This window comes from Ambystoma mexicanum, chromosome 1p, assembly GCF_040938575.1.
Source record: "Ambystoma mexicanum isolate Mex_15411 chromosome 1p, UKY_AmexF1_1, whole genome shotgun sequence".
NCBI classification, from domain to species: Eukaryota; Metazoa; Chordata; class Amphibia; order Caudata; family Ambystomatidae; genus Ambystoma; species Ambystoma mexicanum.
This window is the reverse complement of record NC_090921.1, coordinates 372,678,337-372,694,619: the sequence shown is the minus strand read 5'-3', so window position 1 is coordinate 372,694,619 and position 16,283 is coordinate 372,678,337. Positions and strand designations below refer to the sequence as shown.

General features: G+C 46.0%; 1 protein-coding gene across 1 annotated transcript in view; it reads left to right on the top strand.

The window, feature by feature from the left end:
• Nucleotides 1-16,283, top strand: part of MAU2 (MAU2 sister chromatid cohesion factor) — an 893,447-nt gene that overhangs the window by 338,855 nt on the left and 538,309 nt on the right. Inside the window, exon 8 of the mRNA XM_069649112.1 lies at nt 12,135-12,281. Within this exon, the coding sequence (XP_069505213.1) occupies nt 12,135-12,281 (147 nt within the window). The remainder of the gene's footprint in view (nt 1-12,134; nt 12,282-16,283) is intronic.

Here is a 16,283-nt window from a genome sequence, read left to right as displayed (position 1 = left end):
ACTCGACAAGATTGTGCACAAGATGCACCAGGAACCAGTTGCCATGATATTGGTGGCCCTGATGTGGGCCTGCCAACCATGGTTCCCTATCTGATGGAGATGTCGCTCTCTATCCTCCGATGAAACTGCCTTGCCCATACAACATTCTATCTCAGGACAAGGGGGAAACATTTCATCCATGCTCGCAAACTACGAACTTAGCTGCTTGGCAACTGAAGTCCTAGTTTGGGTACCTCCAACTTCCTCAGAGATGCATGGACATACTTGGGGAAGCAAGAAAACCTGACATTGCTACTCCAGCAAATGGAAGCACTTCGTCATCTGGTGCAAATCCAAGAGCATCAATCCCATTGACTGCTCAACTACCCATAGTGTGTTGTACCTGACTCACTTACTAGACTCGGGACTGGTTTTTAATTCCCTGAAGGTTCACTTAGCTGCACTCTCAGCCTACACTATGTCCCAATAGGTGTTGTGGTGGTAGATACCAGTTATTAAGGCTTTCATGGTAGGGGTTCAAAGGATTCATCCCCCCATTTCTATCCCTCATCCCGGCTCTCGGATGGCACCTAAATGTGGTATTAACTAGACTTACAGGGTCGCCTTTTGAGCCTATGCATAAAGCGAGTCTTGGCTCTTGCATACAAAACCGCCTTCCTGGTGGCAGTCACTTCAGTAAGGAGTCGGTGAACTACAGGCCCTTTCAGTTCTAGACCCCTTTGTTACAGTTCACAGAAATGAGGTGGTTCTAAGCACTCCTCGATTTCTGCCCAAATTTATTTCCAAGTTCCATGTGAACCAGTCTATAGAACTGACGACTTTATTCCAGAACCCCACTACCATGGCAGAAGGAAGCCTACACACAGACACACTAGATGTGCGCAGGGAAGTCGTGTATTACATGGAAAGAACTAAACCACTAAGAAAGACAAACCAGTTTTTCGCATCAGTGGCAGCTGGTCGAGAAAGTGATCCTGTCTCTAAACCAGCTATCTCAAGGTGGATTAGCAATTGCATCACACTAGGCTATACTCTTGCTAAGAGAGAACTGCCCTTAAAGCCTAGAGGCACTGAGGCTTACATAGCATTAATTGCAAATGTTCTCCTAGAGTCCAATTTTCAAAGCGGCAACCTGGAGTGCTGTACATACAAAACACTATTGCCTAGACACTCATTCTAGGTCTGATTCTCAGGCGGGACAAGCAGTACTAAGACATCTTTTTATTACTGTTCCTTCTCACAGCCCACCTGCAACTCTGGGTACTGCTCGCTAGTATAAGCACAGCATGTGATTTTAAGCAGATTAACAAGCATCAGAAGACATGCATTACTTAACGTAATAGTATTTATGATGATTGTATCTGCTTTGATTCACATGTACCCACCTTTCCTCCCTGCTCAGATGGAAGGAACATAGACGTCTACTGCTTTTCTCTCTTTTCTGTAATCACTCATGTCTTGGGCTCCCTCATGGCAAAAAAATAAAATCTGAGGGACCTCGACGCGTGAGGGATTTTGGGTACACTACACGTCGCATTAGGGATGGTCTTACAGGCACGCCCATTTCAACGTCCCCTTTTGATCCTCGAAAGAGAAGATGCAATACTCTGCAGTTACCACTAGATGTCACAGTATAGATCTGCTCAGATTCACATGCTGTGCATAATCAGAAATGCTGTAACTGTAAGTAACGAGGGAGAGAATATGCTATGCATAGGCTGACATCTAGTGGAAGCTGCAGAGTATCAGTTTTTGTTTTCGAAACTCGAAAAGGGACATTAACAGAGCATGCCAGTAATGCTATCCCTAGTGTGATGTCTAATGTAGCCATGGAGCTTCACGGACCATCAGATTGTTTTTTTCCACCATCATAGTCAGACGCATATCAGAGTTGCTTCGTGGCTGTCGCCATTACTTAGAAAAGTTAACTTAGTATTTCTTTTTGTCCTGTATACCGGAATATTGCAAGATTTTCGGCAACCACCTCAAGGACGACCTATCTTCGACTACATCTCGTCTCGACGATCATTTGTCACGTCTTTGGAAGGCTGCAACGGGCCTCTGCTCACAGTAGGGAGAGTGGGTGGGAGGTTCATTCTTTAGTCTATAAGAGCATGCATATTCCCCTTTTCGGCCACACATTTTGCCATCCCCATACATAATGGAGAATACAACTTTTAAGTTTTGCTCTTGTAATAGAAAATTCCCCTGGAAAGACTTGCACTTGGTGTGCAATCTTTGTCTCCCCAGGGATCTCGCTGAAGGGCATTGCAAGTCGTGCAAACCCAAAACACTCAAGGACAGAGAAAAACCAAACACTGGGCCCACCACGCCATGCAGGCCGAGGCTGTACCCACATGAAAGCCCCCGACCGCAAAGGGTTGGCCGCAGTTCTGCTACAGGGATTGCAACCGGCGGCACTAGTATGACCAAGTCGCACCGCACCAATCACCTCCCATACCACGGCCGAAAGTCGACCATGCCGTCGACAGGAAAGCCTCGCACAGCGTTAACGGAGAGGTCTGAGATGTCCCTGTCCTCTGGGCCATCGCAGTCACCACAGAGACGAGCAAGTCCATTTCTGCCAGTTTAAAGCTACAAAATCCTCACATGCCGACGACTGGGCGTCAAAAGATGCCTCGACGGCCCCCATACATACCGACCGACTGCTGATAGATGCGTTGAAGGCCTCCTCAAAGACTACACCAAGCTCGAAGATGAGCTAGCTGATCAAAAAGCACGTCCCAGATACACTGTAAAAAAGCAGACGATGAAAAACCATATGTCTTAAAGATTCCAGGGAGAGGGCACTATTTTGGTGGCCCCCGCGCAACAGGGTTTTCAAAGACGCCAAAGAAGCTCTCGAAGTAGGGATAGAACCTTTTCTTCCAGAGGTGGCTCAACACCCCCCAAGCAATGACTACCCGCTACAGCTTCCCACCCATGCTACTCCAGTAGGAGGCTGAATTTCATACTTTACCCACGCATGGCGGGAATCACCTTGGGCAAGTGGGTACTTTCGACTGTGGATGGCAGTTCATGCATAGAACTAATACAACTACCAGACAACCACCCACCAAGACAAAGGAACACCTCCTAGGAAAAACATTGTATCCTGTTGGCATAGGGGAAGGCGCTGCTCTTAAAGGACGCCTTAAAATTTGTCCCAGCAAACAAAGATATTTATTCAATGTACTGCTTTTTGCCAAAGAAATAACTTGCAATGCGCCCGGTCTTAGACCTGCGCCCTGCAAACACCTATATCAAGCCACCAAAATTCTGCATGACTACGCTACAAGTAATCCCACTGCAGAAGCACAGCGACTACATGGCAACCTTGGATATGAAAGAGGCATACTTTCATATTTCAACGTTCCCAGCGCACAGAAGACACTTGCGTTTCAAAATGGGGCACCAACAGCACTAATTGAAAGGTCTACCCTTTAGCATAGCTTCTGCTTCAAGGGTATTTGTTGTGGAGAATGTTCAGTTTAGTGCTAAATCCCTCCCACCTTAGATAACCCCAGCTCTTTTGCTCAACGTTGGGCCTTTGGGACTCTGTACTGTTTTATGTGTTTTCTGTGTTTCAATTGACTTTGGAGTCTGACAGACTCTATTGGCATCATCTTTACATTGTCACACAGCTCCTTCAGTGCAGAGGCACAGAGGTCTCTTGGATTTCCCAAAGGTTTAAATACATTCTCTTGGTGAAACTGTTTCCAAGAGCAGTGAAGTGAAATTGACTTTACTTACAATTTGTAACTTTCTAGACCCAACACACACTTACCATAGGGTGCTGGAGGGGTTACTTATTACATTTTTGTGTTAAAATTTCTCTAGTTCATGGCTGGTATTGGTGGTTTACTTTTTACTACCATTGTGTGTTTTCACCGCGGGCTCCATTTGCAGCTTCGGTAAGGCACCATGGGTGCCCATTTCGTCAAAATGGCCCCAGTCTTAATTACTCGCAATTTTCTGTTGGAATGGTCCTTCTTAAGATTTACTCTGTGCACCAAACCAAGTTTTCTCTTTGTTTCATCTTTGGCGGGATTCACGAGTGAAGCCTGCCTCTGGCACCAGTATGTCCGGCAGGGACAGGGTGTGAGGGAGGTGCCCGACACTCCCTGTGCTTAATCCCCTTGGTTACAGGAATGCATCCAAAGGTGATTCGCAGGCTGGCTGTCCGGCTAGGACAGCCACCCTGCTGTGTGATTGACAGCTAAGCTGCAATGAATGGGAGAAACCTGCATAAACAGCAAGGCTTTTTGGCTTTGAAGGCAGAGTCGACCACTGGAAGAGACGCCTGCTGCAACTCCTGGACTGTTGGTTTGCCCGGTGAAGCCCTGCTGCTGTGCTGAAGCTCCAAATTTGCCTCGACTAGAGAAGCCCTGCACGGACGACTTCTCCCTTTGAGTTGGTGCGACCAATCCACTCCATGTAAAATCCTTCTGGACATACTCTCGAGGCTGGTTGCATTTCCACTGCAGTTGCTGCTGGAACCGAATAGCCAGGGAGTGGAACACCAGATTGTGTGCGTTGCTTTTAAGTTGAACCATGGCGCTCGGACGATCGTCCCCGACTTAACTGATGCAGGACTGACCAAGCCTGAGCCACCTCAACAGAGTGCTGGACCCCATCTGCGAGCAAAGTCTGAAGTGGTGTCCGAGAACCGCAGTGTTGCTATTTGCTGTCAGATGCGAGGAGCTGAAATACTGAAGGACTGCTGAATTGGAGTTTTTCCATTGCTGCTGCTGACCTTCCCATTGCAGAGCAGGAGTCCCCAGACGTCCTCCCTCTTGTCCCCACGACTGAGGCTCAGGAACAGTATCTGCAGAGCTGTACAGGAACAGAAGCCAGCTGGAACCATTTCTTCTAACCAGAGGTACTGTAAAGTCTAAGAGCTTACCTCTTTTTGTGTAGCCTTACTTGTTTTCAGTTGAGATCTGTCTTGGTTACCTTGCAGCGTTGCAAAAGCTTTGCCCTTCACAAGCCTCCCAGCTTGTGGCTCTTCAAGTGTTACATTTTCTACAAACATTGTGCAAGACTTTTTACCTACCTGCAAAGATGATCTTCAGCTCCCCTTGACATTGTGAAATTAACATTTGCTGTCCTGGCTTCTTGAGAAACTTTTTTTTTTCCTCTGACTTTGTGCTTTGGAAGGTGTTTGAAAGTACTTAGCTGTTTGTGAATTATCTGTTAACCTTTGTTTTATTCCTCTATTCTATCGTTTACACCAAATTCAGTATTGCTCTAAATGTACAAGTGATAAATCAATGTTCAGTGTCCTAGCTATTTAAGTCACCTGAGGGTGTAGGAAGTGTATGTTTGCCATCCCCAATGGGTGTAATCTGATTAAGTGTTACATGTTGTTTTGTACCTTTTCTGAAGGCTTACTCTAACTATGAAGTAAACTAATTGTTTGTATAACACAAATGAATATAAAAAGGACAGTGTTCTTGTAAATTGTCAGGAAACCCCTGCCATTAGAGACACCGGGGCAAGCCTTACAATGGTAGATGATAGTTTTTTCAAACTTGAGAATGTGGTTAAGGCACCCAAAGGTCCAATGAAACTTGCAGGAGGCCATATCCAAATGGTTCGTATTTTGCCAGCTCTCATCCAGTGCAATAATATGACTGTTAGAATTCCTGTTAGTGTACAGAATGAAGTGCCAGGGAAGAGTCCTGTTGGGAAATGATTTGCAAACCCACCAGGCCTTCCAGCAAAAAGCAGGAGTAAACAGGATTGGCCAGAGGCTACCATAAGAGACTCTCAGTTTGAGGTTGAGGAGGTTACCAATACCTCCAGCCACATAAAGGCCACCCTTCAATTTCCAGGAAAAACAAAGCAATGGAGAAAGAGGGTGCGGGGGAGGAGGGGAAGAGGTCTCAAACCGAAACCTGTTCATAGGACAAGGACATCCCGGAGAAGACTGTCCCTAGTCACCCCAGTGACCCCTTCCCCAGCTGAGGCTGAGTGAATGGACCAACCAAACTCTGTGGAGACGGTTACTGGTGACGCAGAGCTGGAAGAAAACCTTCCCTGCGTTTGAGATCTAGATCCTAGAGACCATCCTGAGCTGCAGACTTTACTTCAGAAGGTTGCGCCTCTAGGACAGACTTCAGCAGAGGACAGTGTTCTCTCTAGAACGTCTGCAGCAGCACAGCAGACCACTTCCCAGCTAGAAGGGCAGGAGCCGGTGAAGCATAGGCTTTACTGGGAGGATGACCTCCTCTACAGTGAACCTACTGAATCTACCCCAGGGGAATACAGGAGACTGGTAGTTGCCCAGGATGTGAGACAGCAGTTCCTACAGTTAGCCCATGAGATTCCTTTGGCTGGTCACTTGAATTTCAAGAGGCCCAAAGAGAAGCCATCTCTGTACTTCTACTGGCCCAGTATGGGGGCTGACGTAGAAAGATTCTGTAGGATCTGCCACACTTGTCAGAATTCTGGCAACAGTGGGTCCAAGAATGTGTCCTAGACCCTCAAACTTACTCGGGCAACACATTTATATTGGTTGTGGTAGACCAAGCTAACAGGTACCCTGAGGCCATACAGGCAGTGGCTAAGGCCCTCCTTGGTACTTTTACCAGGGTACTTTTACCAGGGTATGTTTTCCTAAGGAAGTAATCTCTGACAGTGGATCAAATTGTAGTCCACATGATCTGCATGTAGTGGGAAGAACTGTGGAGTGACTTACAAGTTCACAATAGCCTACCACCCCCCCAATCCAATGGGTTGGTTGAGAGGTTGAAATGTACCGTGAAGAGCCTGATGGGTGCTTTAGAGGGACCCCTTAGAAGAAAGTGGGACCTTCTACTGCCATGACTTCTCTTTGCTTCTAGGGAAGTCCCTCACGCATGGGTTGAGTTCAGCCCCTGTTGGAGAGAATTCTCAATGTGCCAATGCCCTCGAGCTCTTTTGCTGAACTTTGGGGCTTTATACTTGTTAATCACACTTGTTTTCTGTTTTCTCTTTGGTTATGGAGTTTAACCATCTCCATAGGCATCATCTTGTCACACCGCGCCCTCAGTGCAGTTGCACAGGGAAACCGTTTTAGGCTTTCCTAAGGTTTAAATACCTTCTCTGGGATAAACGGTTTCCCAGAGTAAGTACAGTTCAATTTACTTTTCTATTTTTTTGTTCCTAGACCAAGCACACACTATCTTACAATAAAGTGCTGGAGGGGTTACTTAGTATCCCCTGTCTCTAGATACTCATGTAGCAGTCAAATGCTACCCTTTCCTCTCAGAAATGAGGGAGGTGCCCGAAACTCTACTGGGTGAATGGCAGCTAGGCTGGAATGAATAAGGGAGAACTGAATAAAAGGCAAGTCTCTTGGCTTGGAAGGCAGAGTCAACCACTGGAACGAAAGAACCGAAGACCAGCTTGAAGAGGACGGCTGCTGCAACTCCTGGACCGTTGGTTTGCGCGGTGAAGCCCTGCTACAGGTCCGAATCGTCAAGTTCACCTCGACAGATGCCCCTACAAGGACAACTTCTCCCTTTGAGTTGGTGGGACCAATCAACTCGACGGTAAGCCATCTGGATACCAATCTCGGAGCAGGTTGCATTTTCCTCAGAGTGCTTCAGGGAACCTTATAACCAGGGAGAGGGACACCAGTTTGTGTGTTACTTACAGCCCCCGGAATTGAAGTTTGCCAAGTGCCTGCTTTTTTGACCAGTCCCTGTGCAGTGGTCCCCCGACATCCATCCTCTTGTCCCCACGACTGAGGCACAGGGACAGGGAGATCTGCAGGAACTGTCAGGAACAGAAGTCATCGGCTGCATCTTTTTCTTCATTGTAAGTTACTGTGAAATCAGACTGAGCACTTGCCTCTCGCAGTGAAAGTGCTTGAAACATTTGCAACTCGCAAGCCTAATCAGCTTGTGACCCAAAATATGGTTCTGCTTTTTACAAACTACTTCCAAGAACTTGTGCAGAGACTTTAACGTTTACTTACCAGAACGGCTTCATCCTATCCAAGACTTTAGCCCATTGACTTTTGCCTAGCCTATTTAATTGAATCGACTCTTCTGGTGAACTCCAAGTATTTGCACTGTCTAAGAATAATTGTAACCTTTCATGTTCTAATATTTGCCTTTTACTCCCCTTGAAAAGTATTCTGAACTAGTATTGAAGTATATTTGTGCGTGATTATATTGCCTCCTTCTAATGAATCTTTTATAACTGACAGATAAATTAATAAATATTTATTAAGGAAACCTTGAGTGTAAGTCTATTTGAACACCTGTGATTGTAGACCTCTGTAACATTAGTACTCACATTCCTCTCGAGATAAGCCTGGCTGGTCAGCTCCGCTGCCAAAACTGTGTAGTACAGACTTATACCAAAGGTTGGATTTGCTTACACCTCTAGTCCTAGTTGTGTGTAATGGTCCCAAAGGGTACTGCATACAAACTGCACCTAACATCCCCTTTGATCTTGTCTATGGTAATCCAGTCAGAGGCCCTTTTGCTCTTATCAAGGAACGGTTGGAGAGTGCTCCTTCCCTACAGTCAGTGAGAGTCACAAACTATGTGCTTGGCGTCAGGAAGAGGGTGGCACTCATGAGGGAAGCTTCAGAAAACCGGAAAGCAGGTCAGGCTCTGGTCCAGCATTGGCATGAGCAGAAGGCCAACATGGTGGTGTTTACTCCAGACCAGCCTGTCTTGATGATGGTACAAGGCAGAGGTCCTTAAAGCACAAATTGATTTGACCCTTTAAGATTGTGAGGAGGAAGAGGTTCCCTGATCTCTTCAGGGGGGGGGGAGACACCCCCTCAGATGTGACAATTGAAGTGGTGAAACTCGCTTCGGATTCGACTCTGCAACAGGAGGAGTGCAAGGCCCTGTATCAGTTTGCGTCCCTGTTTTCACTGACACCAGGCTTGACCCCTTAGGGTCAGCATGATATTCCCACTTAGGAGTCTCGCTGTCAAAAGCAGGGGTTACAGGATGTCGGATCATGTTAGAAGCCACAGATAGGAAGAGGTCAAGAAGATGCTTGATCTTGGGGTGATTTAGCCATCTACAAGTTCATGGGCTAGTCACATTTTACTAGTACCAAAAGCAGGAACCAAAGAGTTAAGATTATGTGTGGACTATAGTGCTCTTCATGCAGTCACCACAACTGATGCCTATCCTTTACCCAGGACAGATGAGCTGTTAAACTTGGTTTATCCAAGTTCCTCAGTACATTTGACCTGTCTTCAGGCTATTGGCAACTAGCCCTGACAGATCATGCCAAGGAGAAAATTGAATATTCCACCCCAGGAGTCCTCTACCAGTTTAAGGTTGTCTTTTGGACTAAAGAATGTGCCTGCTACATTGCAGAGGATGGGGAACCAAGTTCTGAATGGGTTAGAGGTCTTCTGCATGGCATAATTGGATCACATTACCGTGTCCAGCCCCACGTGGGAAGAACATCTTCACCACCGAGGATATGTTTTGCAGGCCCTGGTACTGGGCCATCTGATCATAAAGTCTATTAAATGTCAAATTGGTCCGAGTAGTCTACCTTGGACATGAGGTAGGAAGAGGTGAAATAAGGCCATTACCTAGAAAAGTACAAGACTGGGCCCCCCCTTGTACTCCGACTCAAGCGAGAGCCTTCCTAGGTCTCACTGGGTATTACAGGAACTTCATAGAGAAAAATTGGACCGTAGCTTCTCCCTTGAATGATCTCCTTGCCCAAATTCCCCAAAGTGGTCAGATGGAATGAGTGCACAAAGGCATTTGAAGGACTGAAGAAAGCCCTTAGTCAGGGTTGGGGAGAATTCTCAGAAATGTGCCAATTCCCTCTACTTGGAGACCCCCAGCAACTTTGCTGGATTTTGAGGATTTACATGTTTTTAACCTGGAGAGATCCCTGTTCAGACTCATGTATTTTAATGTGATTTCTGAACTGTTTCTTTTGACTTTGCAGTCTGACAAACTCCATAGGCATCATCTTTTACATTGTGGCAGACAGCATCCTGGTGTCCGGTTGAAGGTTCGAATACAAAAGGTTCGAATGCAATAGGGTTGTCAATAGGACCGAAAACAAAAGGTTCACATTTTTTTTCATTCTATATTTTTTGGGGTTTTCCGTATAGGTAAAAAAAGTGTTTTTTTACCACAAAAACAGGGGTTGGGGCGGGGGGGAGGAGGACCCAAAGGAAAATGTAAACTTTTTTTTTTCATCGAACCTTTTGTTTTCGGTACTTTTGATTCGACCCTATTGTATTTCGAACCATTTGACCTATAACCCAGCATTCTTAGTGCAGTGACACAGGGAAGTCTTAGGTTTCACCAAAGTTTAAATACCTTCTCTGGGATAAACTGTTTCCCAGAGCAGTAAAGTTAAACTGACTTTACTTGCATTTGTCACTTTCTAGACCAGCGCACACTACCCTCCAGTAGGGTGCTGGAGGGGTTACCTAGTATCCCCTTTTGTCTAACTTCTCATGTAACACTTTTATGTTACCCTTTCCTCACTGAATGGCTGGTGGCAGTGGGTTTGTTTTTACTACCGTGGTGTGAATTTACCACGGGCTGCGTTTTGTCAATGTCCCTGTTCGTCTTTTTTCGCCATTTCTTTGTGGAAAAGGTCCTTCTTGAGATTCACTCTGCGTGCCAAAGCAGGTTTGGTCTCCTGGTTAATTTTGCCTTTGGCGGGATTCACGAGTGAAGCCTGCCTCTGGCTCCGGGACGTCTGGGGGTAGGCAGGAAGTGAGGGAGGTGCCCAAAACTCCCTGTGCTTAGTCTCCTGGGAGACCCAAAGGCACTCTGTGAGGATTGGCTGGCTGACTGTCCGGCAAGGACAGCCACCCTGTTGGGTGACTGACAGCTAGGCTGCACTGAAACGGAGAGAACTGTATAAATGGCAGTCGACCACTGGACGAAGGAACCGAAGAACTTGAAGAGGACTGATAGGCCATGTTTGTATGCAGTACCCGCTGGGACCACTACACACAACTCTGACTACAGGTATTGGAAACCCAACCTTTGGTATATGCTTGGTACCGTGTTGAGTAGCCATGCTTATCTCAAGAGGGGTCAATGTGAGCTGTAGTGGAGTTGAAGATCCAGTTATAAGTATTCAAATAAACTCTTATACTCAAGGTTTCTTGTATAAACAATTATTAATTTATTAGTCAGAATAAACCGCCTTCAGAAGGGAGCAATATAATATCACACATACACTTCAATACTGTACGCTTAGTTTCTAAATCGGTAAAGACCCTTTTGGGATGGGCCACAGACACAACCTACACCCACAGATGACTTCAATAGCTAGGGTGCTGGGGACATTAATATCTTACTTTTGGCATTTATAACACTCTTAGAAGTTGGTAAAAGGCAAATGTTATTAGAACAAGAGACCACAAATATTCTTAAGCAGGCAAATACTTTTGTATCCCTCAAGAAGAGTCAGACAATTCAATAGGCTAAGCCAATGGGCAAAAGTCTTGTATAGGATGAAGCACTTCCGGTAAGTAAATGGAGAAGTCTTTGCGCAAGTTCTTAGGAGACTTTGATGAAAAGAATCAAATGTAGGTCCACAAGCTGATTAGGCTTGTGAGTTTTAGAAGTTGCAAGCATTCTACAGTAGATGCAAATTTTCTGACTTTTTACAGTACCTTAGAAATGAAGAACAAGATGCAGCTGATGACCTCTGTTCCTGTTGAGCTCTGCATATCTCATTGTAAAAAGCATCTCTAAAGCGTATCAACTAAACTTAAGTTGATAAAGTATTTTAAAGTATATTTGATTAGTACATATATTGCCACTTTTAAAGAACGCTTATTTAAAAATTGATGTTAAATAAAGAACTAAAACCTTGAGTAGAAGTGTTACTTGGCTACTTCTATCTGTGAATTTCATTGCTACAGCTCACATTTATCCTAGATAGGACTATCTGCTCAGTCACAGTACCAACTTGTGTAGTACAGCCCTATACCAAAAGGTGGGTTACCGAATAGTAAGTAGACTAGGGTTTTGTAGTGTGTGATGCTACATCAATTGTTGCCCAACAGCTGCCAAAACTCCTACAGAGATTTTGTTTCCTTAATCAAAACGTTTCCTTTGAACCCAACTCATGCGTGTGGGATTAACTCTCCTGTTCTAATGCCTGCTTCTGTGCCACAGGTGAAAAGCGTCAAACCATGCCTGAAGCAGCTACAGCAGTGCATACAAACCATTTCAACACTTCATGACGACGAGATCCTCCCCAGCAACCCTGCAGATCTGTTTCACTGGCTACCCAAGGAGCACATGTGTGTATTGGTGTACCTGGTGAGTTTCCATCATAATCTTGTACTAAAGATCATCTCCGATGTAGAGGCTAATCCTAAGTCTTTTTTCCACGCCTGCATTTTGCCTCCATGTTCCCAATCTGGGTTCCTTGCTTCTCCTGGAATCTTGTCTGTCAGGTTTTAGATCTCATCTGTGATATTTTGCTGCACTCTTATTTTACCTCTTAGAGGCACTGCATGGTTCTGGTTCCTAGTTACCCATCAGTAACCAGATAAAGCTATGTTTTTATCATTTTAGTGTGGCTTCTAGTTTTTGTTTTATGCATTGCCTTTTTTTTTGCTTGGGCTTTGCTGTGAGTTTGTTTAGCACCCGTTTACCTCTGGCACGTTATAAATGTGCAGATAAATCAAAGCTTCCTGACCTCCATCCGCTGCCTCCAAAGACCCTGAATACGTTGCTCCCACCCTCCCATTAAGTTAGCACCTCCACACTCGTAGCTTCCCACTATGGCTAGTGTTTGGACATTTTTTTTTCCAAATTCCACCCAAAGGACTTTGAAGGACTCTACTTGGGCAACACTGAAATGCAGAGCATCCAGGCTTGGGGGGAGAGAGGACTGTAGGGAAGTACAAACGTGTAGCACACATGGGCCCAAAAAAACACACCATTAGAATTGGGTAGAAATAATGGGGGTTATACAGTTTCAGTAATAACATGGCGATACAAAACCAACACAAGAAGGAAAACCTTTGACGGCATGCAATTGCATTTTAGAATAGTGTAAACAATTTATAGGCAAGTTTGTAATACTTTTTTTAGAATTACGTTTTGTAATTCAAATAGAAGTAATAGCTTTGTATTAAAACTATGTATCATGCTTTTTCAGGAATACAGTTGCACTACCTTCAGTAGCAATTGTGTACAATACTTACTTTTTTTAGAATAGTAGCACAATTCAAAGGTAAGAAGTTGTTATATTTTTGTTTCAGATTCTTATGATAGAAACAACACCAACAAAAGTTAAGTTACTTAGAATTAGATAACGAAGGACTATTGTGAATGAGTGCTGAGTCTCTTTCAGGGTCCAAAGCAAGGTCAACTAGGCAGGCACAATCTGTAGTAACATCAAGTTATTTAAATCTTCTGGAGCATTTAAAGGGGTAGTTCAAGCATATGTCATGGTTTAAAAAGATTGGGCATAATGAAAAGTTCCTTGGTAAAAGGTTAAGGAAACGACCCTTCACATTGGTACCAGGAGGCATTCATTTTGAACAATGACACAGCCTCCTGTGTTCATGTTAACTCTGCTGTCGTGGCACTAATCAAGGAAAAACCACCTACTGGGAGCTTTTGCTTACTGCTGCCAGGGAGCAGAGTTGACAGAAATTTGAAGGGAAACAAATGAGCTTAATGCAGCATTGAGATCGGGATCTGTGGCTCATATTCCTTAGCGGTTTGTTAAATTGGCCTTAAGAAAAGGAAATTTCCCATGCTCAGGAAACTTAAAATGAGAGGCACAGTAATTATGATTCTGATGATTGTTAATCGGCTTAGAATCGCATGCTGTGCATATAGTCCGACATCCAGTGGTAACTGCAGAGTATTGCATCTTGTCTTTCGAGAATCGAAAGGGGACGTTGACATGGGCGTGCCTGTAGCGCTATCCCTAACATCATGTGTAGTGTACTCAAAATCCATCAAGCGTCGAGGTCCCTCAGAATGGTTTTTCCACCCAGTGTACTGGTCGCTATATGCCGAGCTTGTTCTTCCAGAGACATTGCTATATTGTAATATTTATCGACCTTCGGTCGTTTTATATTTTCTCCACTTTTTGATTTCATGGATTCACATGCTGTGAATATTTCCCTGTCAGGCTGGAAAACCATGGGCACTTTTATCTAGCGTTTTCCTTTGGAAAACTTCGACACTTTAGTGTCCTATCAACGTCCTTTTTGGGGTGCTTTAGGCCCCATCAATAGGATGTATGGTATAAATAGCCCCGCCCCTGTGGCTTCCCTTCAGATTTCAACCGTATCCAAACTGTTGGGATCACCTTGTGTTCTTCGTGTGTTTGCACGTGCATCTTGATACTAGAGTATTGCGATGGCTTCAGGGGCTCCGAAGAAGTCTCGTTTCCGGCCCTGTGCTACTTGTGGGTTGAAGGTGTATGAAGGTGACCATATGGATTGCCACTACTGCCTTTACCCTAATCACTCGGCAGACTCTTGCTAGATTTGTAAGGGGTTCTCGCAGAAGACTCTTAAGGACTGCAATCGGCGGCTTGTCTGTTGGCTCAATGAGGGCATATAACCGGCCTCGGAGGTTGGGTTGGTCCGGAGCCTGTCCTTGGAGCGGGCTGTGAAGTCTGGGGGCGCTGGCCCAGCAGGTTATCCGCTGGTTAACCCAGTCTCTTTTGTCTCTCCAAATGCTGTCCACGCTGCAGTCGTTGGGTCAGCTGGTTGCGAGGTTGCCTCCTCCGAATGTGAACCCGGTGGTTCCGGTGGTCTAGGTTCCTGGGGCCCCTCAGCAGAAGTCTCCTCGGGCACAGTTGCCAGTGCTGTTGCTGGTGAGGGAAGTTCGTCCGCAGTCGTATCCAGAAGAGGGCGAGCTACCGGAGTCTGAGCTAGAGTGTTCTGCGGGACAATGTGGCTATGGCTTCGTCTTTGCCAACGAAGGACTACGTGTGAGATACAGACTTTGGAGGTGGAACCGCCTCAGTCTGGCGAAACCATCCACACCAGATGATATTGGGGCATTCCACGCCATGATGTTTAAGGGGTGTGTGTGGAGTTTGGATTGGCACCAGAGGAGGAGCGGAAGGATTTCTTCCTGTTTTATCATATGGACAAGAGAAGAAAGGCTGTCTTCTCAGTGCCTATTCCTGACCATGTGTGGAGGATGGCCTGCGCACGATGCGCCATCCATTTTCAGAGCCGGCTGGCAAAGGTCGGCTTGAGAAGTTCAAGGCCCCAGTCTACCCCAAAATGCTTAATGTCACAGCCCACACCTAAGTCGATGGTGTCAGCGGCGGCCAGCAGTAAGGCCAGAAGTCAACACAAGTGTTATTCCTCCTGACAGTGTCGCCAGGAGATGGGATGCCTTTGGGAAGAAGGTTTTGACTGTTGGGGCGATAGTGAAGGCTGCAAAGTCGTTGGCGATCATGGCCCGATATGATCGCGAAATGTGGCATGGGCTGGCGCCTATTCTGGAACATTTGTCGGAGCAGCACCGCAAGGACGCCATACTGTTGGTGCGTGATGGGGAAGAGGCCTCCAACCACAGCATAAATATTGCCATGGACCTGGCAGTCTGGGTTTAAACAGATTAATAATGGGGTGGTGCTTCGCCAGGCCTGGCTCAAATGCACTGACTTTTGGCAGGAAGTACAATACAAAGACCTCGACATGCCCTGTGAAGGGGAGCACTTGTTTGGTGAAAAGATCGATGAGGCCCTGAAAGGGATGAAGGAGGACACGGAAACAGCTAAGTCCTTAGGTTCCTTACAGTGTGGGCATTCTTTTCGCCCCTTTCGCCCATTCTGGGGTGCTTCAGGTAATGCCCGGTTTGCTTCCACCAGGGACCGTGGTTTCTGTCGGTCCAGTTATTCCTCGCAGGTCGGCTCAGAAGAGTAGGGACTTCCAGGCTCAGCGGAAGCAGGGTTTGCAGTCCTCAGCTTCTAAAGGGAGACAAGCTAAACCGCTACAATGAATGCCTTCAGGGCAATGTACTGGGGGGCAGGGTGGCTATGCACATGGACGAGTGGAGGAAAATAACATCAGATCGATGGGTGTTGGACACGGTGCGTCTAGGCCGCTCATTGGAGTTCAAGTGTACCCCAGATCCCATTCCACCGGTGTTGTACAGCCGCATGTTCAAATCCTGCAGCGGGAAGTGATTCTTATGCTGGAGAAAGGGTCTATAGAACTGGTGCCGGTGGCAGAGAGGGCCCAAGGGGTTTATTCCCTTTACTTTGTGGTGAAGTAGCCAACGGCAAGTGGCGGCCTGTTCTTGATCTTTGGGCGTTGAACAAGGCTCTGCAAC